This window comes from Pleuronectes platessa, chromosome 1, assembly GCF_947347685.1.
Source record: "Pleuronectes platessa chromosome 1, fPlePla1.1, whole genome shotgun sequence".
Classification (NCBI taxonomy): Eukaryota; Metazoa; Chordata; class Actinopteri; order Pleuronectiformes; family Pleuronectidae; genus Pleuronectes; species Pleuronectes platessa.
Window position 1 is genome coordinate 8,581,105 of NC_070626.1, and position 27,203 is coordinate 8,608,307.

The 27,203-nt window shown below is 41.6% G+C and overlaps 1 protein-coding gene across 2 annotated transcripts in view; it reads left to right on the plus strand.

Annotated features, from left to right (window-relative positions):
• The first annotated feature begins 276 nt into the window (after positions 1 to 276).
• The window catches only part of LOC128444947 (insulin-like growth factor 1 receptor), a 42,326-nt gene continuing 15,399 nt past the window's right edge, over positions 277 to 27,203 (plus strand). For both annotated transcript variants that reach the window (XM_053427669.1, XM_053427674.1), the window contains exons 1-5: positions 277 to 1,217; positions 7,161 to 7,727; positions 25,125 to 25,428; positions 25,810 to 25,946; positions 27,023 to 27,167. In XM_053427669.1, coding sequence (XP_053283644.1) covers positions 1,127 to 1,217; positions 7,161 to 7,727; positions 25,125 to 25,428; positions 25,810 to 25,946; positions 27,023 to 27,167 — 1,244 coding nt within the window. In that variant the 5' untranslated portion in view covers positions 277 to 1,126. The remainder of the gene's footprint in view (positions 1,218 to 7,160; positions 7,728 to 25,124; positions 25,429 to 25,809; positions 25,947 to 27,022; positions 27,168 to 27,203) is intronic.

Genomic DNA, 27,203 nt, shown 5'->3' on the forward strand with positions numbered 1-27,203 from the left:
GGTTTGTTTTCTTCTGCACATGTGATATGCCGTGAGGATGCAGATGTGGCCCGCGGCCTGTTTGCACACTGTAAACACACACGCAGATAAATCCGGCCCCTCTCGTGATGAGTACCAGACCGGTCTCTATGGCAACCGCTCTCCTACGGCGGCTCGGCTGCAGTGAGGGGAGCCACGCCCACTCTCGCCTCAGACCTGAGGGCGGAGTTTGTAGCTCGAGTGATTCATCTTGAGAAACGGAGACGATCTGTGCGCACGGCGCCGTGTTTACAGCGGACACGGGCAGACTGCAGACCGTGCGTGTTACCTGTGCATTCATCCACGGCTCTGCGACCCGCTCACGCTGCCTGTGCATCGACGGAGGGGGCATTAGATCCAAGGAGCCAAGCGACCCTCCGGAGCAACAAGGTCAAACACTCCGATCCCCCCCCCCCCCCCGGTTGATACGAAGGTGCATTACAGCCACCACAACAACGCGGTGCGTGTGTGCATGATTCGAGGCTGAGCAGGAGGAGGAGGAGGAGGCTGCTGCGGTCTGAACCCAGATTTTTATCCCTGGATATTTTCGACTCAGGCGTCGTGCCGTTCGCGTACACGGGCTGCGCGTGTGTGTGTTTTAATATGACACCGTGTGCTCCCCGCCGCCTCTTCCCATCCCGCGTCTGAGGGGGGGGGGTCTCACCCGTTCTCTGCCTCCCGAGGACCCTCCAGCAGCGGGACGTTGAGCGTTTTTTCTTCCAGCCATGGAGAGTGAAGATGCGGATTACAGAGGAATCCCCGCCGCTGCGGTAGCCGCATCGTACACCCCGACACGGCACTGTTTTCGGCAGGACTAAGCGACACTATGAATACGCATTTTCAGCCTAGAGGAATAAATCGGTGAATTTAGTCCGGAGCACGGTTGGACTCTCCCCACTAGGAAACGTGTGAGAGAGAGAGAGGGCGCTATCCCCGCTAGCCTGTGTGTAGTAACGCTAGCTTCTAGCTCCTTTAGCCGGCTAACTGCTAAAAGGTGCTGCCTGGGGGATTGAAAAGCGGTTTAATAATTCCGGCCGGGCTTCGCCGAGCCTTTCCCTGCCTCAACATTTTTATTCACAGGGTCTCAGGGGATTCACTCATTCCAGGAATGAGGTCTCGAACAGAAAGGAACCGCTTGACCTTGTTTTGGGGTCTGATGCTGGGTCTGTCGTCCTGCCTCCGGCCCGCCACCGCAGAGAGTAAGTAACGCTGCTCCACATGACCCGACCTGGTGCTCAGTCCTCAGGCTTCAGTACCGTTCACACATGTGGACTGAGGTCACTGTTCGTTACAGGGAAAACACAATATCTTAGGCTTTTTATGTTTCTTATATAGTATTGCACTGTAAATAGAGAAACAAATCTTTTTCTTGTGAATTTTTACATAAATTTTATAGCCAAATATCAGTAATATTAGGAATTTCTTAATATAGAAAAAATATGTTGTATCACAGTGTAATTATGTGGTTATAGGATAATATAATAATCATATGTATCAAGATTTAAACCGAAAATATTTGCATGTAAGAAATTAAATTTCATCTTAAATGGAAAAAACTGTTCAATATGAATTTTTTTTGATTGTACAATTTACGTGTGGTTAATTTCATGTTTGGTAAATGCTGTGTGTTTTCACAAAGTCACCTCGCAGTGCTGTAACTTAGTTTTAAAACAGACTGCCCAGATAAATCTGTTTTTAAGTGTGTTGGTATATACATGATACCGGGAGTCAGCCAAGGCCAGTCAAGCTTTATTTACACCACATTGTCAACTCTGAGTCATGGTGTGAGGAGGAAGACTCAAAACAAGCAGATGAAGAAAATAGGGACACAAATTCGAATTGAGAAATAAAAGAAACTTGGTGATTAAGTTCGGTTGGTCTCCTGCCCTACATCGAGCAAGATTGGTATTTATACTTTCACGCTGAAAACATTCATTAAAAATGTCGGCAAACATTAGACTGTGGTCGCTGGATCTGTTTGTACCAATAACTTTGACAAATTCATCTCTTTGGACGTTAAATTAGATAAAGAACTATAACACATACAAAATGTGAACGCATAGATAGATTTTCTATATACATGTTCTCATTTTTGGGAGGGAGAACTTGCTATAGAAGGATGGGGAAACCCAGTATTGATGTTTTCATGGTTTTAGAATTTTGAGGGACAGTTGAGTCTTGATTGGGCACTCTAGATGAATTTTCATTTAACTTTGAACTTTTCAAAGTTTCTGATGAGACAACCAGTTCTATGTATTCTTCAGTATGTAGGTGTTCTTTACCCAGGAATGTTCATGTCAATATTACTCCCTCAAGATTTAAAGAAACCAATGCACAATATTTGTCAAATGGCATCACTGTGCTTCTTCCTGGCAGTGCACCCCTCAATTATCCTCCTTAGCTAAACAAACCTGGGAACACCTTGGAAAAAAAAGCTCACAGCGTCTCTCAGCATGTAAACCTTCAGATTTAACAAATGTAAAGCTTCCATAGCATTGTGTAACCATCTGGATGGGTAGCCATGTTTCCAGCTATACTGTAAACTAAAACTAGGCTTCCTGATTCATCCCATTCACCGTGACATGTTGGGGAGGGGCGGGTGGGTCAGGGGGTTGAACCAGGGTCTGGGTTTTTAAATAGTACAAGCCAAAGTACATTCACAGGCAAAACAGACTAAGTTCTGTTGATTGGAAAGAGTGAGGAGCTTGTGAACTGTGTCTTATGGGGTTTACTGTTAGCCCAAGTGGTCACAGGACAAACCTGGGAAAAGCAGAGGTGTTCCCATCGAAATCCTACATTTATTCTCAATGCGATGTGGAGCTGTCTAAAGGTCCCTTGTGTGGCTAAACTTTGAGCATTCCTGCTGGTTTACTGTATCAGTTGGGACGAAAGAGCAGCTGGCAGGATCGGGTTAACCAGGTTCAGCTTGGCTACTGCACACACAACTTTGCAGATGTACCAAACAAGTTTGATCTGTCAGGAAGGATCTGGTTCTCATGCTTCCCTGTGCATTGCTTCTCACCTTGCCTCTCATGTGTAAAAGTATTTTTGAATATGTTCCCCCTCAGGCAGTCTGTCTCTAAGAGGATGGAAATGAGTAAACAGACTCGCTGCAGTCTAGTGGCAGTGAATGAAGCACCAGCTTAGAGGCATATTGCTTCCTATTTCTTGTCATATTGGGCTTCTGGTGGATTTCCTGCAATTGTCTGCGGACAGTCTGGGATCCGCAGTCAGCGGGGAAAGGTTATCAAAAGTAAACATATGGTCTAGAGGCTCATCAAAGCGGCAGAGATAAGCTTGTGTACTCAGCTGTTTTAAATGTGTCGTCGTTGTGGTAGTGCGATACCTGCTATTGATATTTTCATGTAGCCAGTGCACAAGATGAAATTTGATCAGAAGCTTTTGTTTGGGATTTTCACAAGCTTGGTAAGGAGCAGTTCCCATGAAAGATGGCCATGCTGGCGTTGCAGTGAGGCCACAGAGGGTGAAGCGTAGAGGCTGCGGTGATGTAACATCACTAGGCACTGTGTCTTTTTTACAGGCCTGGGTGTCGGGATTGTATTAACAGGTATGCAACTCACTCAGGGCTGCGGACGGTGTGCACTGACAAGTAGATTATAGAGAAAGACATGACCGCCATACCAGCACACTGCCTGCTTTAAATCACACCAAAGGAATTTTATAATGGCAAACACCAAAGGCTCTCACATCCTGTCTGGAGAAGATTTAAACACCTAAAGCCAATTAACATGCCAAATAAAAATAAAGGCCATACAACTTCAATGCATTTTCAGCAGTACACTGGTACACTACAAGCAACTAGCCACAGCTCTAGTGTGCTTTGAAACTTCTGCCACGAGCAGGGTTTAAGGAGGCCAACTTTGGGAAAGTTTATATACTGGTTCTATGCAGAGTTTACTGGGCTAAAACCTTCCCAAATTACAGAACACACTTAAATTGTTTTAGCCGCTTTTAGCCACTACTAACTGGATTTTCACAAATGTGTCTGGCTTTAATTTGAAATAGTTATCTCCATTTGCCCTTTTTCAGAGTGCTGCTGCCAAAGATATTGATATGTGCAGTGGCATTTAACTGGATAATATGTATAATATATGGATGTGGATAAGGAATTTCACATTTTCTCCCCGTGTTATGGAATGTTATATAACTGCCAGTTTTGATTTTTCCAAAACATATTAAGTATGAACTATAAGTCAATTTATGACCTCTATCCAGATTCCCCCCCCCCAATTCTAGTAAACATGAATTTAACATAGAATCAGCTTGTTTGGTATTTTGTCACTATTCATTAGCTGAGGACTTTGAGTTTCATGGACATCAGCATTCAGCAGATACTTGGTCTCTACGCTGGTCACAACCTGTGTGGCCCGTGCTGCAGGCGCCTGAACCTGTTGCTTCATAATTTGTGTGTAGATTTTATAACTTTATTCCCCAAAAAGGTTTGCAAAGCCCTGAGTCATAATGACAATCTTAAAGTTCATCTTCCCTTTCTCTGAGCTGTGTCCAGATCTGCTGTGATGTCAGATATATTTAATTTACTTTTCATACGAGAGATGCTGGTTTGACTTGCCACAGCTGAGCTGGGTTGTAATACATCGTCCCTGGTGTCATGTTTCAGAGCAGCTCCCTTGTACAGAAAAACCCAACATGTGCAATTACAATATGTTTCCTAAAGAAGAAGACTGCTGAACAGTGACTACTGATTACTCTTAAATTAGTTTTATCACTTACCTGCAGTTTATATGTGGGCACTGCCATACAACCGTAGTAGTGTAGAACAGTCACAGTTGAGTCTTTCCTATATGAGCGGAAAAATGTGAATATTGACCACAACAGAAGTGTTTAATTTAGTTAAAAAGTGTTAATGAATCATGGTCCAGCAGTAAGAAAAAAATGTAAAATCTGAACAATGTTTATGGAAAATATAGAATGGTGATAATGGTGTGTAGCTGATAAGTCATAGACCTGTGTCGTGTTAAACTACGCTTTCAGAAACTTGCCGGGAAAAACTTTCATTGCCAGCAGAAAGGTTCAGCGTGTTCTTTCGGAAATTGAATTAAACAGTTCCAACTCTGTGGCGTCTGAAAAAACAATATTTATGTTTTTGGAGAACTACAGATGTTCATATCGGCAGAACTGTCCGTGACTGATTTCCTACCATTTAGTCCTGCGACATTCACAGATTTGTACAATATTCACGTTCAACATCAGTCTGTACAGCATTCTTTGTTTCACGTCATTCCATTGCTTAAACTTTGGCATGTTAAATATTACACTATTAATTTAAAAGTGATGTGCCCATCCCTGGGACATGGCAGCTAGTGTAGGATTATGTACAGCCAGGAGTACAATGCTCTAGATTACGCTCATTAAACCTGCAACACCAGCCCTAATGTTTGACAATGAAAACTTAGAATTTGTATCCTGAGAATTAATCATCTTTCCTAAACCTTTTAGGGCCACATTTGTAAAGTAGAACTTTAGACCAGCATTAAAGTGGTAGTGTGACAACCTGTTAGCTGATTCGTATGAGTTTTCCATGACTCACTGCCCTGCAGCTTTGAAGTGTAAATCCTCCTCACTGTGATGTGCGATAATGGCCTCCATATTTCTGTGGGTGCTGCTGGGGCTTCAGGCTAAGTGTTGTTTAGAGTACACCACAAAAGTGGGAGTAAAGGCTGAAGAGGCAAACACTCCACCGATCATATCTATCATGCCGCACCAGACTTTTTCTGATGAGGGTCAGGATTATTTAAAGGCAAAAAAAGGGAGAGCAGTTTTTAATACATTTTTCTTTATGGTGGTTTTGGATTGGTTCATTTCTTCATCAAAATAGAGTCGGACTCTACTGATTGTCAAATTCAAGAAGTTCAAACTAATTTCAAGGGAGGATCAATGAATAAAGGTGGGGGGAAAAAGACTTGTATAAATGAACAGACCGTTCAGAGATACAGTGGTTTTGGAGAATTTTGAGTTTTTCCCATTGGATGTATCATACAAACTTGCATTACTTTTGTTTAGTGCAACCAACCGATTGAAGTTTTTCACTTGAACTGTAAAATGTTTCAACATCTGTGACTAAATGTGGTATTGCCATTCATGGTTCCAAGGTGCTATATTCTATTGACTAAAGTCATCATCTGAGTTTTCCTCCAGCATCAAAACATCTGTGGTGTTGTGACAACTTGAAGATGTGTTGTCAGTTCGAAATTTAAAGTTGTCCATAACTCTGGTTTACGTGACTTGAACACATTTACAACAGCCCTAGTGCTAAATAACATGCTAAAATAGGATTATGAAACATACAAAACTATATATTGTATACACAAGACATGAACACTATAGTTGTGAGTATTTAAACATGATTTTAGCATTAAGCACAAAGCTTCACACAGCTCTTACCAGGACTCTTTTTTTTTCATGAAAAATGTATTTGTTGGGACACTCCTCCACGATTCTTTCTGCTCTTTGTTTAACTTCTTTTCAACTCTTTTTTTTTTATTAAATCATATACTCTGTATTTAATCAACTTACAGTGTGTACATATTTTATGGATGATGTTTTTATGACAGCGTAGGCCTTTACTGGAATTATATTCTGATGGCTTCATAAAAGCCGATAATAAAACAAAAAAAGTGGGTCATGTTCGGTAGACACAAAACAACAACAGCCTGAAAGCCGAGCAAATGAACCTTTTTGCATTGTTAAAATACACTTGAATAGAGCACGACCCAAGTATTTACTTTGTCACACAATGTTAAGTTGGCATTGAAACAAGAACAGATAGGCAAACATGTTCTGTCAACAATAGCTGGGCTCAAGTGTACTGTCAATATTTAAGAAAGCTATTGGCTAAATACTTCTTTGTAAATATCAATATTTCTGAAATGGAGAATGTTTTGTGTATATTGTTACATTTAACAGTTATTTATTTATAGTGGGTCAGTATATGTTGAGGAATTAAGATAATTTGTGAGAAGGTGTTCTCATGCATCGCTTAAAAAGAAAAGATGTTGTGATGAGGAGACATATATATCAAAGAAACAAATATGAATGAAGGAAGTGGGTGGTTGGATGTTTATGTTACTCATCTTACCCTCTCCTTTTGTTTTTCCCTGCAGTCTGTGGTCCAAGCATCGACATTGGCAATGATATCAGTGAATTCAGGCGTTTAGAGAACTGCACAGTGGTGGAGGGCTACCTGCAGATCCTCCTCATCGGTGACAAAAACAACAATAATATCAACCTGGAACACTTCCGCTCCCTCAGCTTCCCCAAGTTGACCATGATCACTGACTACCTGCTGCTATTCCGGGTGTCGGGCCTGGACAGTCTAAGTGCGCTCTTTCCCAACCTTGCCGTCATCCGAGGACGTAACCTATTCTACAACTACGCCCTTGTAATATTTGAGATGACCAGCCTGAAAGACATCGGCCTGTACAACCTGCGTAACATCACCCGTGGTGCCATCCGCATTGAGAAGAACCCTGAGCTGTGCTACCTGGACTCTGTAGACTGGTCACTCATCTTGGACGCAGAGTTCAACAATTACATTGCCGGGAACAAGCAGTCCAAGGAGTGCAGCGATGTTTGTCCAGGCATCATGGAGAATAGTCCGCAGTGCAGAAAGACCATGTTCAACAACAACTACAACTACCGCTGCTGGAATTCCAATCACTGCCAGAAAGGTAAGCAGACTGTCACACATGAAAGCTCATTAGGGATTTGAATTGCAAATAGATTGTGGAGACAGTCTAACCTTTGGCCTGTTTTTGTAACTTTGGGATTGTAATGAACAACCCAGTGTCCATAACGGTGGCCTGCCAACGGTCACTTCAGTAGCTGTGTTTGTGCTGCAAGGAAGGAGGAGCGCAGAGGAATGTTGTTATATATAGCTCAGGTGTTTAAATCCTAGTTAAGAAGACATGAATAAAGAGCTAATCAAAGGTATCAGTGCTGACAACGGTTATGCCTCTGCCAATGTTGTTGTTAGTGTTCTGAGTATTAGCAATGACACTCATTGCCAGCATCTGTTTAATTAAATACAAAATTACTTATATTCTAGGTTGGTTACCTGAGGGAACACTATGTGCTGCAATTCTTTCAAAAGAGGCTGTATAGATCAGGTGTATAGAGACAGTTATTTTAAGCTATTTGGTTTAATAGAAATCTTCTCACCTGCATTCCCTAAGCAAACCGATTTTAAAGGAGCAAGTTGTTTGGTTTATAATTAAACCACTCAAGGCATAGTGAGTTTGAGGTATCCCTTCAATTCAGTGTTTACGACTGCAGTGTTTTCGATGACTTGTTTTGCTGGTGCTTTTCAGACGATGTGTTTTGGCTGACTGTGTGTGCGTGTGTGTGTGTGTCGGAATTGTTTCCCTGGTGACTGCGCCTTGCTGCAGACTCAGCATGATGATGTTTTCAAACTTGTGACATGAAACTGTCGCAGGACTGGCCTCGGTCGCATGCATGTACACACACATGCACGCCCGCACCGTCGTCATAATTTAAACGTAGTTGAAGCAAATACAATGATGCAGGCAGGCAAACGTAAACATTCAAATTACGGAGATGCAAATATCTCTAATGTACACGCATACACCTGGCCTGCTTTGTGCGTTGTTGCAGTGGCAGTGTGAGCATGCTGGGAACGAAATCCCGGGATGGAATATGGATGAAGGGATGTTAGAATGATGGAGGTGTCTTGAGGATGATCCAGGCGGGGTCAAGTGGAGGAGCAAAAGTTGGTACTATTTATTATTTCACTTGTCAACAGGAAAAAATGGAGACCTCTCCTCTTTTTCGTTATTTGTGGAAACTTTAATGCAACTCACTTAGAAACCTGTTTAGGTCGGTATGTAATGAGAGACTGGGAAGGGCAACTTAGACTATGCCGGGTCACCACAGTCTTGGTAATTATTGGGAAACACTGGACACAGTATAGTTCCAGATCATGTAACTAATCATCATAGGGCTGCTCGATTATGGAAAAAATCATAATCACGATTATTTTGGACAATATCAAAATCACGATTATTTAAACGATTATTAACATGTGCCCTTATTCTGAAGTCTATGCTTTATTTTTCTAATCACTTCCGGTTCCGGTAAACACCGATGACGGCTGCTTGTCTTATTCATCCGTGAAACCAGGATATCGGTGCCCGGTTATTCAAACCCTTAATGATGGCAACCCTACCACTCTCTGACTGACTGACCGGCGCAGAGAAATGCGGGTCCGGTCTGACCTGTCTGAACAGCCAGGCGGGAGCGCGCTTGAGAATAGCGGTGCGCGCCGCGGCCGCTACATGGTCTGCTGCTGCCCTCCCTGCTTTTCCACTCGCGCTGTTTTTTTCACCGCCGATCACCACACACACACAACTCGCCTCCTTCACTTTACAGCTGCTTGAGAGTGAGTGCCAGACAGCTGGGCCGCTGAATGCTTTGGGGGAAGGACTGAATTGCGCATGCGCGTGCGTCTCTTTCGAAAAAAATGCCAAATAATCGTTTCAACTCGATTATAGTAGTTTGGAGATCGTTTGATCCCATAATCGTAATCACGATAAAATTTTGATTAATCGAGCAGCCCTGAATCATTATATGGTTGATGACCTAGCGTGTCTACTATAAGTCCTGTCAACAGTTGTCTTCACAGCTACCTAATTATTGATGTGACTGTTGGTGTCTTCTTTCAGCATCAACCAAATGAGCTGGAATTCCTATATCGTCAACATTAAAGGTGAAGTGATAATGTGAGGAGTGAAAGTTGATCAAATATAATATTTGTATTAGCATTTTAGGCATTTTGTCTACGTATCTTTGTTGTACAATTGGTTAGGAGCTCAAGTGTAACAGTGTGGTGCCGTTTCCCCTGGTTGGAGGACATCTTTCTGTCTCCACGCTGTTGAGACTAGACTGAAACATATTGTTTTTCACAGTGCGGGGGTTTTGAAGGACAGGAAATAGATTTCAATATTATTTTTAAATAGCCAACTACTCACACTGAATACCTTGGGTGGAAGAACTTCTATTACCAGTGCTACTGCAACAGCTGCTGCTACTACTGTTTCCATTACCTCTGCCTTAACTAGTAAGCCATCTGCCAATTCTGCTACAACTAATTATATTACTACAACTACTACGTCTCCATCTTAGACTTCTAACAGTTACTTCTACCACTTGGTGCCACTACAACCACGGTTGACACCACTAGGCATGAATGCTGGGGCCACTGCTCTCATTCACAGTTGTTGTGATGTCCAAAAGACATTGCTACACTCAAGCTTCATCCATACTACTAAGAGTTTTTGAGCTCCTAAAACTAAGACATTTGGAAATGCTGTTGGCCCCATTTTAGATTGAAAACTTCAGGGCTTCATTGTAGTCTGGACGGGCAGAAACATTGCTTTCGCAAATGAGCTAGCATAGGTTACAAATAGGCGGAACACGGGCCGGGCCGGACCCAGATGCTTTTATTAGATCTTTAGTAGCATTTCTATTTTAACCTGCACACTTTCTCTTGTAATTATGGTAGTCTTATTTTAACCTGCACGGCTTTTTCGTCTTTACGGTAGTGAATCCTTGCAGCACATGTTAGTTTACTTCTGTCAGTGATCCATAGAAAGTAGGAACAACGTAAAAGGGTTAAAGCTGTTTAGTTGAGATTGTCTATATGTGATATGTAGTTACATATTAGGAAAAAAGAAGAAAAGGAGAAACTCTAACTACATCTTTCTATTTATTTTTTCTAAAATCAAGCCCTTTATTTTTAGATGATTTGTTTTTTATGCAAACCTTATTTTACTTGAAACAAGAAAATAATATTTATTTCATTTTTAGAGGTCACTTCAGTTCATCCGGAGTCAAGTAACTACAAGGCTACTTCAAGACAATTTCTTGATAGACTGTTAAACTTGAATTCACAACGTTTAGATATTCCTCGAAAGTTCCTTGAATTTTACCTTGGTTATCATTCATTTTATTGAAGGACAGCTTAATGTGAATTGATAGATTCCCTTTTACCTGAATGGAACAAGCTCTTGCACAAATTTTATTTAGGAGAGTTATGGGACTGTAAAAGGCAGATTAACAGTTCAAACTGGGCTGTTTTTAATTGGGAATTAATGCCTTGCAATGCATACTTTGTTTTTTGTCAGATTTGTTTGTATTTAAGAGAAGATTATTATATAAATGACTCAAACTTTTTTTTTTGGTGCAGCCTTATTTCTCACCCAGACATGTAACAATGCTGTAAGAACTGAATCAGAATCAAACACCAGACATACACGAGTACTCAGTTTTTACTTGCAAGGGAAATCCGCACCTCTGAGTAGGTCGCAGCCAACTTCAACAGAACTTCCCTACACAGTGTTTTTATTTGCACAGCTCAAAATTACAACACATCATTTGGGAGGGGTTTTAATTTCTTGATAACTCCTTCTCTTCGGGGTGTTGCTTTATCTGGTAATACCCCATTCTACATATAATGGATAAATAACCTTTATGGCTTCATTTACCATAACAGACAGTTCCTTAAAAATCAACTTTAGGCAAGGCGCAGCAGTGGTTAGTCAGGTGTAAGCATGTCGCACTGAATAACAACTCCTACACCAGGTCATATTCAGTTCATGCAGGTCATATTCAGTTCATGATAACTTATATACAATTATTCCAACAGAGATCATTTTAGTTTGGAAACATTGTTTCAAAATAAAAATATTGTATTATGGACCTAGGCTCTTGACTTACTGCTGCCAGGACAATTTCAGAAATGTATTCTTAGTTTTGAAAAAGAAAACTCGGCAGTTGAATGTTAATTGGGGAATTTATCTGCACCCACTATCCTGAGAGATGGGGTGCAGATAAATTCCCCACTCAGTCTCCTGGTAGCAGTTTGTTCCCAGTCATATCTCAGAACCTGACTAACTGGATGGGATAGTTGCAGGCAGGCATGGCTAATTTGTTTGTTTTCAGTTGGCATCCTTTTATCCGTGAGGTTGTCTTGTTAAGTCAGTTTAAATGGTCTAAATATAGAAGAAGTAGAGAATGATCCCGTGAAGATACATAAGCAGTCTACCAAGCTCCAGAGGGAGTGTGTCAGCCGGGGCAAATGGGCCATCGGTTGCCACTGCCGCCGCCTTAAAACAGAATTGATCTCAGACAACATGAGCTCCACTGCTGTCTGCACTGCAGAGACTACATTGTTGGGCTATTTATTAGGCACTTTATTGGGGAGGTCTGGTGGTAGTAAAGCCAGGCTTCATTAAAGTGACGAAGGCCGATAGCAGAGTTGTTGTGAGGGCTGACCACACAGTGCTGATTTCCTCAAGTTGTTGTCTGGCAGCTCTAGCCCCTGTAGATCAGAGGTTGTCTACACATACTTACTGTACAATCCTTTGTTAGTAGAACGTATCTTCAAAACAAGTAAAGCCTGTTGCTGCTTTTCTTTGAATTTTTGGTTATTTGATATTGTCGAGGGAATTTCACCCAGACATGTAACAATGCTGTAACAACTGAATCAGAATCAAACACCAGACATACACAAGTACTCAGTTTTTACTTGCAAGGGAAGTCTGCACCTCTGAGTAGGTCGCAGCCAACTTCAACAGAACTTCCCAAACACAGTGTTTTTATTTGCACAGCTCAAAATTACAAAACATCATTTGGGTGGGGTTTTAATTTCTTGATAACTCCTTCTCTTCGGGGTGTTGCTTTATCTGGTAATACCCCATTCTACACATAATGGAAAAATAACCTTTATGGTTTCATAACCATAACAGACAGTTCCTTAAAAATCAACTTTAGGCAAGGCACAGCAGTGGTTAGTCAGGTGTAAGAATGTCGCCTACAGCTTAGAAGCTTACTTCAGCATTTTCGAGACAGCACTGAAGAACAACTCCTACACCAGGTCATATTCAGTTCATGCATGTCATATTCAGTTCATGATAACTTATATACAATTATTCCAACAGATATTGTATGAATAGCAGCAAAAACTGTGACCACAGTTAAGCATATTATCACAATTGTCATCTGTGACCTCTGATAAGGCCCCCTGTTGAGCTTCAGTAGTCTTATATGTTATCTATTGTTTAAATGTGTGCATTGCTCTCTGCCTGAATGCCGTGCTAACATGAGAGTCAACTCAGAGGCATTTTATTTTCAGGCTCGGTCATTCGTCAGATCAATAAATGACATGGAGGGAAAAGTGCTAGGCCTGTTTTTGTAGAGTTGACACAAAGGACATGCTTTCAGCCTGAGCGCATTCATAAAACTGTTACAGGCAAAAGAGGGTTCAAGGCCTGTTTCCTTCTCCAGGAAAGTGTTGTGTTTTTCAGTTCTAGTGGCATTCTCCAGTGTTTACTTCCCTCATTTGTTGTTTGGAATCTGGTTTGGGTGTTTTGTCTCGTTCATAACTCAAAGGCTTCTTCCAAAAAAGCGCCATGTCTGTGCATGCTGGGACACAAACACACTGTCTCTTCACACACTCACACGCACACACATGCTCTCACATTGAGCAGCATGGGGGATGTTTTTCCGGTGCTTTGTATGGTCTGAGGAGATGAGAGCACATCATTAAAGTACAAAGTAGGTCTTCTGGGATTTACTGGAAGGAATTTTTGTCTTTTGTTAACCCCTGACAGAAGGGATTACACATTAAACTAGAAGGATTGTCTCCGGGGTTGTTTTTTAGCCTGCCACTATATTAATTGACCATACTTGACATGTCAGTGTTTGCTCATTTGTAGTCATTTAGCTTACGTATCTTCCTGGTGAGACAGTGGACCCCCTGCATTGATATTCTGGGTACACAAAAGTAACTTCGAGTCTACTTCATGTTTGAATGATTTATTTTTGTATCCTTGTTTTAATTCATTTTTCTATTACAACATGTATAAAATTGTATGTAGGCAAACAAATTATTAAACTGAATGCCTTTTAGCTTGTGGGGATTTAATGTTTCTTGGTTACTTACAGTGGTAGAATCCAAAAAACAGACAGACAGACAAAAGCATACACTACCACTGAGTAGGGATGGACATTCGATTAAATTGTCTCAATTGATCGTCGGCAGAATTAACGATCGATTTTCGATTAATCATTTATATTTTTATATTAAATTTCACTATTTATAGGCTATATTAAAATGCAGTGAAAATAGAAAAAACACAGCTTGCTTCCTCATTGAGATCTTTATTACAAGATGAACAACTCTTGTTGAAGTTAAACAGGATCCGTGCACTGGTTACACTTGAAAATATGCGCTGCTGTACTCTTAAGCCCCAATGAGAGAGCAGCAGCTAGCCGCTGAGAGCTAGCTCGATTTGACGGTTCTCGACCTCTCAGTCCGGTTGTTGTCACGTCCTAACTCCCGGCAGCCCTCACCCAGACCCGGGTCTGTCCGGGTTCCCTTCCCCGTGGACTGGACTCATGTGTGCCGACATGAAGCCGAGTAGCGGAGGCTAGCACCGGGCTTCTTCCTCCAGCTGCTAACATCCTCACTGTGCTGCGTTCCAGGCAACTCGAAAAAAATAATATCAACGAAATTCTTAATGATCAATAATCGATTAATTATGCCCATCCCTTACACTGAGTTTTAAATAGTAAACCAATCTCTGCTGTGTATTAAGCTTAAACCTGGTTCTAGGGATGCATGAACTTATTTCAGTGCCTCCGGAACCAGTTATCGAAACCCGCTTGGTTAATTGATGCTTCTTTCAGCTACACTTTCCTCATGCACTTTATACAACCAAAAGTCTGCAATGGAAATGTGCTCTATAATTTAACTCATTATTTTTCCTCTGTGACAGAGATTCAGGTGTAGTAGGGATTAGATATCAGCATTGAGTGTAACACACAGTATTGGTCCACCAGTAATTGAGATCCAACCAGGTTCAGGTCAAAATTCTACTCAGTCTAATTGGGTCAGGTGGGGTCTTGTTTTACTGCCCCAAATCCCATGTCTATGTGGTCAATATGTTTAGTATCTGTAAAGGTTCAAATGGACCTTAATTAATCAAATCAAAGAACTGGTGTATAGAATTTAAGGGAAGCTACATGTCCTTACCTCAGATTCTTACTTGCTGAAATCATCTTACCCAATGATGTCTCTCACCCAAGCCTTAGCCAACTCACCTTTCTGAGGTTCATTGTTTGAACCATGACGTACAATATGCTTTCTAGGCTAAGACAGGGTTCCCACGGTACCTGGAAACCATGGAAAACATGGAATTTATTTTTTCATTTTCCAGGTTTGGAAAAGTCATGGAAACTGAGCAAAAGTTAACACTCACATTGAAATTGAAACAGTTGTCCTGGAAAATGTTATCGATGTGTAAAATAGTAATATGATTAAACTATTGAGCACAGAATTAAGATGAATTTATTAAAACCCTTTACATGTGAACAGCTTTTCACTGTAGATAGAAATGGATGATCCCATGTTGTAGAACATGCTCTTGGCATCCTATCTGGTATATTTGATGTTGGAATTCGATGCAGGAAACCTGGTGATATGGACTTTAAAAGTATAGTTTCGGATTGGTGGACTTCGGGAATAATAACCGAGAAACATTACTCGCAATCTTAATAGAAGGGTCAAATACATGCATTTCCAGCCAACACGGGAGCCTTGACATCTACAGTGAAACTTCTTATGCAAGTTTATCCTCAAAATGTAAGTAGCTGTGTTTTAACTGTGTGGTAAACCTGGGTTTATCAACGTTAGTTAGTAAGCAGTGCAATCTTCCTAACTAGCTAACTGCAACTTGCTAGCTAGCAGCTTACACTATAATTGTTTAGGTAATTTTTACCTTGCTTTTAAAATACTAGAAGTATGTTTGATCCCCATCTGTATTTCACTCATTGACTTTTCCTAAAACCGTGTTATTCACCACATTTAGGGGAGCTTGTTTTGAATTTGGATTCATTAATGATGGTTAGCAAGCACATGCAGTGCAATCTTCGTAGTTGGTATTGGTAGTTAGCTTGCATTGCTAGCTAACTACCAATACATTTTCACATTAGGCTGTGACATTACTTCTATACTAGTTGACATGACCAGTCTAGTCTTGATACATTTTTTAACATTCAATCTTATATCTACTTTTAGCTATTTTGTGATTTTTCTTTTTTTTCTTTAAAAAAAATGATACTACTAAATAGGAACATTTGGGGTGAGAAAGCTTCAGGGGCCTATAGATCATCACTTAATATGGTACCTGGAAAACCAGGAGGTAGCATGGCATTTTTTTTCAAGGCAAGCGTGGGAACCCTGTAAGAAAACTGAAATGCTAGCATGAAACCATGGTTCAGCTTCATCCGGATCAAGGAGGGAGGCAAAGGACTGATGCAGCTGTAATGTAATACAACAAGATGAGTGATGTTAATAAATTATTTGTTATTCAAGTAAAATCTTTTTCAAGAAGCTGGAAGTCAGATCCATTCTTTTTGTATGCAATCAGTGAAATGGCATTAAGATCTTGTCCTTAGAGGATTGTAAAAACAGCTTTCCTGTATTAAGCTACAGCAACCAATCCCCAAAGAAGTTATTGATCATCACAACTAAAATCACAACAACTAGTCAACAACTTACCCTCACCAAGAGCCCAGAGGCTGTCAGGGCTGGTAATTATAGGGGCTGCTAGTAAACCAGGCACATCCATGACTACTTTTAGTGAACAGTCACACCCATCCCTGGAATTCCTGGAAGTGAACATTACTGGTTTGGCTGCGTCAAAGTGCCTACTGTAATTATGTGACCTTTAATTGTGCTCTGTTAACACCGTCAGGTCGGGATGAGCTGCGACCGGGGAATGAGATGATTCTCTTGTCTGTGGATTCGAGGTTGGTTGGAATTTGCCGGGAATAGTTTTTTTCCCCTTTTTTTCATCATTTCGCTCTGACGTGATCATAGGAGAAAAACAATAAAAGAGATGAAAAACAGAACATTTTGGCCCTGTTGGAGATTTTTTAGTTCTTTACTTAAGGGCTGTTTTCATCGTCTGTATTAATCAGAGATATAATAAGCTCCATATACTATCACAAATAACAAAAGCATGAACAGATGGCAATTTTATTCATTGATAATACTGTTCTTTCTCTTGTTTCTTACCCACAATATAGAGGGGTGTCCTGGAAAACCCAAATGCAGGTTTCGGATTTGAGTTTTTGTTCTAGTAACATAACAGAGAATCCTCCAGTTTAAGGAAAATTATCTTGAAGAGGTGTGGTACATTAGAACACAATAGTTTTGGAAATCTCACAAAAATGTGAATATAAAAAACTTCCAGTTTGTTGAATTCTGGTTGAAATTATAGCCTTCAAGGTGAGGGGAATCTTAACCTCTACCTCCTTCATCCTTTCCATCAAATTCCAGGGATATTTCTGCCTTCCCACACCAAGAAAACACTCTAACACAAAGACTATGGAATGTGGACAACTCATTCTGATGTCTGTGTTTGTGTGTGTCTGTGTGATTTGAGTCAACAAAATGTGGAATTCATCATAAAGCAATTGAGCTGTATATATTGTTCTAGAAATATGTATTCCATAAACATGTGTTATGTATGTGTAACTTGTAGCAATTAAAATGTTGGCAGTTGAACACCTTATAAAAAATATTTAATAATTAATGAGATCAAATAATGGATTTAATTTTAGCTTACAATTTCAACAGTTTACCCATAATGTTATTTATTTATTGAATCATTTAATGTGTACCTTTAGCTAAATATTTAAGCGTTTATTGCACTTTGTTTGCTAACCCACCCTCTACACATGGTGTTCATGAGGTACAGAGGACTCGATATTATACATTTACTTTTGATTCACATTGTAATTAACACTTCGGTGAACTAACCCTTTAAGCTACTTAGTTGAGGTACAATCTGTCCACATATCTCTAAGGACCTTTAAGTACCCCCGTGTTGGAAATCCCTACTCTAATCACCACTCTCAGACGCCAAAGAAATTGACCAGCATTCATGCTGCCTCATCACTCAAAAGGTATTAAAGGGAGATTTGATCTACAGTCTCACTAACTACAGTCCATCTTGATTTGATGTGACGAGGTGACAGGCAGAAGGATCTTGTGTGAAGTTTTATTGAGGAAGAGTCAGGGAGAGACACATGTCCAGCTCATCATCGCCAACAGGACTGATGTTCAGCAAGTGCTTCACCTGTGTTAGTGTTTTTTTTTTCTCTCCCAATGACCCCACTGTAATTATGCACAGGAAGCTTTAGACCACACATCTCCGGTGGGATGGCTCCTTACACTTGGAGCAGCGAGGGGGGATGAAGAAGAGGAGGGAAACCCAGAACACCGTATGATATTCTTGTCACTAACCGTGTGCAAATTACAGCTCTTTTCCTGAACTGAACAGCAGCTGCTTCATGTGATCACTTTACTTGTTCCAAGTATCTCATTGTAAAACCAATCTCAATATCTGATTCTGTTGAAAAGTGAAACCCCCCAACTACCCCTCCCCCTTTTTTTCTAGTTATTAATTCATTAATTTAATTGCAACAAGACCCAATGAAGCGGTCTCTGAGTCATCTAATTAGAATCCTAAAAGAAACGGGTTTGCACCAGCCAATGAAAACTATACCTCATTTTCCCGTTTCCAAGAATACTTATTGTTTCCATCCATATGCTGTGCAGGTTATTTAAACAACTTCTAATGGACACAATGTGATACAGTGGTACATTGTGTAATTTTGTTTGAATGTAGTGATTTTCATTGGTCATGGATTTTGGCTGCCCAGACACGGTCTGTTACGGTCGATGATGTGCTCACTCTTTGTGGCGGTCTGTGATGCCCAGAGCATTTTATGAGCCGTCTGTGTGTCAGGCCCAACTGATTGGTAGGTTTTGATGTCTCGGATCTGCTGGGAGGCTCAGGAGATGAACCGGACAGCACTGCTCAGCCATGTAGAGCTGTGAATGGACCGAATGAATGGAGATCCTTGTTCTGCTGAGGCGAATCAGCCTGTAGACACTAAGCACGCTACTGACTGACTGGTTTTCTGAACGACTGATTCACTGACTAAACCTTCACACTGACAGACTGTCTGCTTGTCACAGAACATGCTTTGTCCGGGACTGGAAACACTGAAATATTGTTGTGTTTTCTGTCCATCATCAACTTCTTGTTCTGCATCAGGATACTGTGTTGGTGTTGTTTCCCAAACGGGCCCGAGTACTAAAACACACTGGGAGGGCACAGAGTGCGTGGAGTCGGAAAAAGGGCAGGGATAACTCCACACTCGCTTGATCACACAGTCAGTCACACACATACACCAAACTTTGAAAAAAATAGGAAAAAGAAAGTAAGTCTGGAAACATCCATTACCCAATGTTTTCATCTGTTCTGAGTGGATTCTGTACGTTTAGACAGATTTGGATATTTCTGGGTGAACAGGGCAGCACACTAGTTAAAAAATAAAATGTTTGTTTGAGACGTTAGACTAGGGCCGAGGCGCATTTCAGTTCGGGCCTGTAGTGCACATACAGTGAGTAAGAGCTGAATGCTGATGAATGAAATGGTGCAGATCGATATTCTTTTGTTGGCCGCTCAGTTGTAACAGACTGTTTCATGGCCCTGGTTATTCTTTGTTAGTGGTGAGGGAGGGTCAGGGTCTAATCTCACAAAGTTGAGATTAAATATTTTCCTTTAAATTTAAGTGACATGGTAAATGTCTGACTTCAAATGTTTTACTTAGGTCTCCGTTATTATTACCTGCACCTAGGAGGTTCTGTTTTTATCTGCATTTGCTTCGTTGGATGAGGAAAGAATACAATACGTTTTGGATCAGATCTGGATCAGGGGGAGCCAGAAATGTTTTTGACTTTCTTTAAAATTCTTGTGAAATATGAAAACGTTTTCATTTAGTTTCAACATTTTGTTGTCTAAATAATCTCCTCAAACCTTGACTCAACAATTAGAAACGATGGGTTCCTCTCAGCAGTGTTGTCAAAGGCCAATGAGCCAAGTCCTGGAAGGCACATGCATGCGACATGTGCACTTTGTATACCTTTACCTGTTTTCATTCAGAGAGTACGGTTATGATGCGTTGTACCTGCCTGCTGAGAACTGCTGAACATTGCAGGAACACACACACACACACACACACACACACACACACACACACACACACACACACATACACAAACACACACAAACACACACAGAGACAGCTAAAACAGAAAATACCTGTGTTATGCTGAGTTCTGGCTGCCTGGCAAGGACAGTAAAACCTTATCAAGTCACCAGTCTGGCATGTTTTTTCTTGATGCTCCCAACGGCCAGTGCAACTGGTACACTGTGAATGTGTTTTGGACAGATGGAGAGATAGGAGAGGCGGAGTAGATCCATACACTGGCAACTAATTACCTAGACTTGAGATCAATAATCGAAAACACTGCTATACCCGGTATTTACGATGGAATACATTTCTGGTTAGGGCTGTTGGAATAGGAAACCAATACAGATTCCTATCTGTTCAGACATCCGACTCTCCCTGTTAACGTGGCACTGTCTCAGCCACCGAGTCGTTCTTGTGCTAAAGCCTGGAGCGTCATCAAAGCAACCCAAGTCTGTGTGGTACATCCTGTTCTTATCACCTCAAGGAGGGGGGCTGCAAATAAGGATTAACAATCGGAAAGGCTTTTAATTCTTATTCCATCAGCTGATCTCGGTGAGAGAGAGAGAGAGTGAGAGAAACAGCTACCTGCCACATCCACTGTTTAACCAGCTGGCAAGATATTTAGATCAAATCGGAAGTTCTCTTAATTTAGTTTTTCTTCATATTTGTGTGGGCTACTCTTTCAAGGCTGCTAGAATAAATAAGTTTAGAAAAGACACAGACGTTTTCCCGCCATCCAGCTGGTGACTGGTGTGAGTTTCTCAGCCGACCTTCCTACTGGGCTGGTATGTCTGTTTCCCTGAACGCCTCGTATTGGCTTCTTGACCCACAGCAGTGATCTTTATCCCACAGTCGAGTGAGTGCCCTGTAATGACAGAATGGACTGCAAAATGTACAAAAACTTTTTTACATCCAACCCTTAAGTTTCTCGTAACCCTTTCTGACTGAAGCAACAACACAGGAAATAAGCTTCACTTGTGTGGACGGATACATTCATAGATTTGCAGAACTCAAACATCCAAATATCTTGTGTTTTTTAATGATAAACTTTTCTGTTTGTGTTCATTTGGGCTGTCTGGCTCCCCCAGCTGGCAGTTGTGCGTGTGCGGATGTGTGTGTGTGTGTGTGAGTCTGTTTGTGTGTTTTCCTTTCAGAAAAATGTAATGCGTGAAATGGTGTTTTTAGTTTCCTCCTCTTCTACCATCTCCATCCTTAACTATCCTTCTCTATTCTTCCTCTTCTGTCCTCCTTACCACATCTAATTCCTCCTTCCATAGTTCATTCTATTCCTCATCCATGTACATTCTCCTCCTCTGCCCCTTCCTTTTCCTCTTAATCCTTCACCTCCTCCCCTTGAGCTGTAGCTTTGCATTAACCTCTCTCTTAAAGTGTAGCAGGGAGGAGACAGAGGATAAATGCTGGGATCTATTATGTAGGCGATGTACACTGTGTACCCATCTACCCCTCCACCTCCTCCCACCCAATACTGGTCACACAGGGAGGAGGCTTAAGATTAGCGGTTCCCAAACCGAAGACAGGGAAGATCTCCCTCCCCAACCCCTCTCAGCTCTCTACAGGCATATTGCAAAATTGCACCTTTCCAGCACAGCTTCCATCACCCCATGCAGGGGTCAGAGGGCGCGATTGGAGTCGGTGGGCGCCGGGCGGTGGGGGCTTCAAGCAAAGAAAGAACATTCTGTACCAGAGAAATGCAGCACTGGTTTTGTCCCGCTGGGCACAAACAGCCTGCTGAATGGTTGGTGGGACCACACAGTCTGAAGGGCCTGATTGGCTTCCGTGTCAGTCGGGAGGGAGCCCGGAAGGTCATCTCATGGTCACTGCCTGATGGTCAATCTTTGTCCAATGGGAAGCACAGTAGATTTCTTCTTCCTGAGTTCAGATCCAGTCACCCACTTTTCTAAATGGGAAAGAGATGTTACTGCTCAGTCACTGTATCAGATTTTTTAACCATGCATATTAGGTACTTCCAAGCAGGTGTGCTGAATTCAAGGTAGTTAGTGTTTGGTTAGAATTAGTATTTGGTCATATAAGTGTGGACAAACAGTAAAAAAAATCAATCATTTTTTCACTGTGGTATTGTTGCTCAAAATGGCTACTTTCATTTTCCCTGTCGGCCAACAAAACACATGAACGTGCACTGCCTGACAACTGCTAGAAGCTGACTTATTTCTACGACTCGCTCTCGAACTTCTGGCGATCATCTCTGCTTCAGTTGTGTTTGTCTCTTCACCTTATGCGCTGTCGGAACATGGGCCTGGGGCAGGCAGGTCGTTAAGTGACAGACGGGTACGCCAGCCAATCATTTTAATTTGGTCTGAATGAAACGATCGGTAGTGAGGGCCACAGACACCAGTATTTTAACCTTTTTTTTCTGACAATATACTAACCCTACCTCTACCAACACGTATCTTCATGAATGCATAATATGATGCACATCAGCAATTCGGCCAGAATCCATTCAATCCATGGCAGTAACGGTGGTACACGTTCATGCGCACAAAGATCACTCACACGCAACAGATCAGAGTGACAGACTAGTTCTCCGGTGAGACAAAGCACTGAACTGCAGCTGAAACTATGAGGTCTGACTGTCTGCTTGTATGGTAAAATTGTTATGGACCGTAACGCAAGCTGGCAGCAGCGCTGTACACTCCAAGTTAGAGAACTCTTATCAAAATATAAGAGGAAAACGTATGCCCAAAAATAATGGCATGAAGAATCCAATGCAAGAGAACTCTTATGTTATTATAAGAAGTGTAACAATGTTTTGGTTCATTCTCATGCAGGTTGAAGGACAAATTAGAATATGGCAGGCCGCCAGTCTAGATAATGGGAAACACTGGAAAACAACACCCATTGTTTTCCAGTGTGGAAATGCTGGTAATGTCCTAATGTGTTTAAAACGCCATATAAACAAAGTTTATTGTTATACATGAGAGCTGCAACAATTAGTAAATAAGTGGGAAGTATATTCCTGTAGGATGAGCTGATGGCACGCAGCTGTAAAGACATGTTTCCCCAAAACCACACTTCCTTTGAGTGTTGGGTTCCAAGTTATAGAGGTAAAAGATCAACCAGATGGTTGGAACTTTTCTTTTGTGTCTTAGGCCCTGGGAATGACTTCCTATTCCAATTTGACATCTGTTTTCTTTTTTCTGTTTTTGAAGAGGCTGTTCTTCAAAGGGCTTTACAGTCGGGCGTTCAGCTCTTTCAGTTCATGTTCATGCAAAACAAGAATAAGTTGCAGGTTCGACGACTAAAACACAGATTCTGGAGTCATTATGGATCAGTGAAATTGACTGTTGTTATTACAGTAACAGTAGACAAACCCTTTGGCCCTGGTGTCTTCCGTTTCTTCGACACAGCTAATAGAGGCAACATGTGGAAACGTGTCTCTGTGATTTTATCTCTCAGCATCCGACATGATTTGCCATAACTTATTTGCCTGGTTTCTCTATAAACACAGCCTCTGGTTAACCTAAGCAGATGACATCATGCAAATTACAGTCTTTTGTTCGTGGAGTTGTTTTTCATTCAGATATGCCTGCCCCTTTGTTTATGCCCTGCACTTTAATAACACACAAACTAAATTTCAAAAAGTGAGTTTCTGTTATTCCTTAGCAGTTGGTGTTTGTCTCTGTGGCAGTAGCAAAAGTGCTTTGAAAGAAACTTTACGCTCTGTGGATTCTTTCTCCGTTTCTGTGGTGGTAAGGGGCTAAATGGAACCTCTATCGTTGGGAGGAACTGCAGTTGAGTTCAGTGAGGCCAGCTCTGACCCAAACATAGAATAATTTACTTCCCTGCTCTCTCAGTTAAGGTGACAACTTGGGAAAGGAGCTGTTGTTGTGTCTGCTTGCTCACTGTCTGCATCATACTTGATTCAAATTCCTCTACTATCAAGACAAAGGCAGCCAGGAGGTGTGGCTCTGTTCCATACGTGGGTCAGTCCAGTGTTTTCCCTCTGTAGCTTCCAATCAGTTTTTCCTGTCATCAGTTACAGTATCCTCTTATTTAGAGGGACACCACAGCAACTAGAGGAGTTATTTGTAGCTGTGCTGGTTGGAAAACCCGTACCGGAGGGGCTTTCTCCCTGTGGATCTGGGATGAGCCTAGCACTGCACTACTGGGCTCAACACCAGCAACTGAGTTGGACGAAAGCTCTGACTCGCTGTTTGTTGAATTTGGTTTTGTTGGCTGGATTTTTCTTACACATACAGAGTTGTCGGTTGCCTATGAAGCAGTTTGCACGACTTCCTTTTGATTGTCGGTTTTTATGTGGTGCTTTACAAGCTCTATTCTGAGCTGGTACACATGTGTGTACACACTCATTGTCAGTCATTCTCTAGTAAGTCTAAATCATTTGTTCAGGACTGTAGCCAGCAGTGTCGTGCCTGGGGATAATGCATCTTTACTCTGTGTTGTTGTTGTTGGATTTAGATCACACGAACAGGGAGACTCAGGCAGGTTATCTGTAATACATTAAGCAGATGTGTATTTTAACTAGGGCTGCTTTTTTATTGTCATGATTAATTGAAAGTCTAAAGGATGATGAAAAATATCCATCAGCGACAAGTGCGACGTCTGTAGTTGTCTTGTTTCGTCCGACCGAAAATCCCAAACCCCAAGGAAAAGCCCATCCTTCCTGCTACAATAGATCTAGATCAACACTCTGAACTGATATTACAAAAAAAACATGGAGCTTCTAGCCTATCAATATTTATATAGCCTATTAACTGTGTTCTGGACAACAGTGATATGCTAATACTGCATGAAAAGCTGCCTCCCTAAGTGTACCATGGAGTAGTATCGAATGGATGTCCTAAAGTGTCTTACTGTCATTTATGATTTGTAGGGAAAAACATTAACTGATATATGTTTTTAGTAAATAACTCCCATTGTCTCTGTCTCCCTACCAGAATGCCCTGAGAAGTGTGTGCAGCGAGCGTGCACAGCGGACGGCGAGTGCTGCCACCCTCAGTGTCTAGGCAGCTGCACAGTCCCCCTTAACGACACAGCATGTGCCGCATGCTTGCATTACTACCACCAAGGACGCTGTGTGGCCAACTGCCCTCCCGGCACCTACAAGTTCGAGGGCTGGCGCTGCATCAGTGCCGAGCTTTGCTCCAAAGTCCACCTCCCAGAGTTCGACAGCTTCATCATCCACGGTGGAGAGTGCATGCCTGAATGCCCGTCTGGGTACACGCGCACTACACTCAACAGGTGAGCCGTAGTCTACCCTGAGCTAGGCTGGAATGGAGCCACTGGGTGGAGGTACTCTGAATGTTGGTCTGACATTGGCACCAGTTCCACACCCTGTCATTAGTCTTCATTCTTAAGTTTGATCAGGGCAAGAATAGAGTTTAATTCAACAGCTATGATAAAAAGATGCTATTTTGTTTATTAGAAGTTTCTGGTTAAATCTTGTAATCAACTGGCTGGTCCTGTGAAACACTCGACATAAACTTTTTCAGGGACAGAAATAAAAAGTAAAAGGTCATGAGAGACTTTAAAGACTGAAGTCAAGCAACGTGTGTCAGTGAACTGACGTACTGCACATTTAGCACCTCCTGTCTCTCACTATCACTCTCTGTCTGTCTCCAGTATGACCTGTACAGCATGTGATGGTCTGTGTGATAAAGTGTGTGAGGAGAAGGTCATTGACTCCATGGACGCTGCTCAGTCTCTCAAAGGCTGCACTGTTATTAAAGGCAACCTGCATATCAACATCCGCCGAGGCCGTAAGTACCGCAGCACGATACCACAACAACACAACACCTAACATTCCCAGTGTTGGTATGATAATGATGAAGACGTTATTCATCAGTTTCCTCTTGCATTTTAAAATGAATTGGGGTCTAAATCCCTTTTTGTATTTGTATTATCAAACTGCTAATCTAGAAATCTCCATATATGGTTCAAATATCTTTTGAACCATTCATCCTATAGGCTTCACACTTGTGAAGCCTATTGTTAAGCACTTTGTTGAATGTGGTGCGATTTGGACTTGAGATACATTCAAAATTAATACAATTTTAATAAACATACAAACAGCGCTCTCTAGCAGTGGCGGCTGGGACTGCACTCATAACTGTAAGTGACGTTGGTGATCACAACATTGTCTTCTGAGTAATGTGCGCTCTCTCGACAATGCCAACGACAGCCGATTCTGCAGTTCGCGGAGTTCGGTTCTGTGTACTGAGTCGAGCTTCACCGAACTCTTAACAAGCAGGTGAACAGCTCTTCTTGTTGCAGCAAGGGCACTTTCGTGTTCTGTGCTAGTAGAGGCAACGCCAGGATTAGCCCAGAAAGACTAGGAAGTCAAAGATGACTGCTTCAGGTTTTCTCAGTGGCTGATGCCCAGGTTTAGAGGGCAGGGCATTTATAGGGTAAATACAATTTAATAATATAAAAAAAGGGTGTAACACAAAATTGCTGCATTTAAATGAAGATTTATTCAACCCTAATATACTATCCCCTTTAGCAAATAAAAGTGTTTGAAGATTAAGTATGTGTTTGCCTAAGTAGATTGTGTTGGTTAAGTTGTTTTATTTTTTTTTAATCAAAAAACTAATAGGGCAACAAACAACTGAAGGGAAAAAACTGTAGCAGATAGAAGATGTAAATCAGATGAAGAGGTTTTCAGTATGTCTCTCAACAAATGCCTCAAATATGCAAGATCTATTTACCTCAAACATAATGGTGTCATCAACCGAGTTAAGTCAGTGATAAAAACTGAGTGTGTAAATTAGACCATATAAATAAGATGCGTGTATACACAATTAATAACAGGAGTTTGTCTGTTTGTATGTTTTAGACAACATGGTGGCAGAGCTGGAGAGTTTCACTGGTTTAATTCAGAGGGTGACGGGATACGTGCGGATCCGACACTCTCACACTCTGAGCTCCCTGGCCTTCCTCCGCAGCCTCAGATACATCGACGGAGAAGACCTTCTGGATGAGTACGAACATGCAGACACACACAGATGTTAATATAT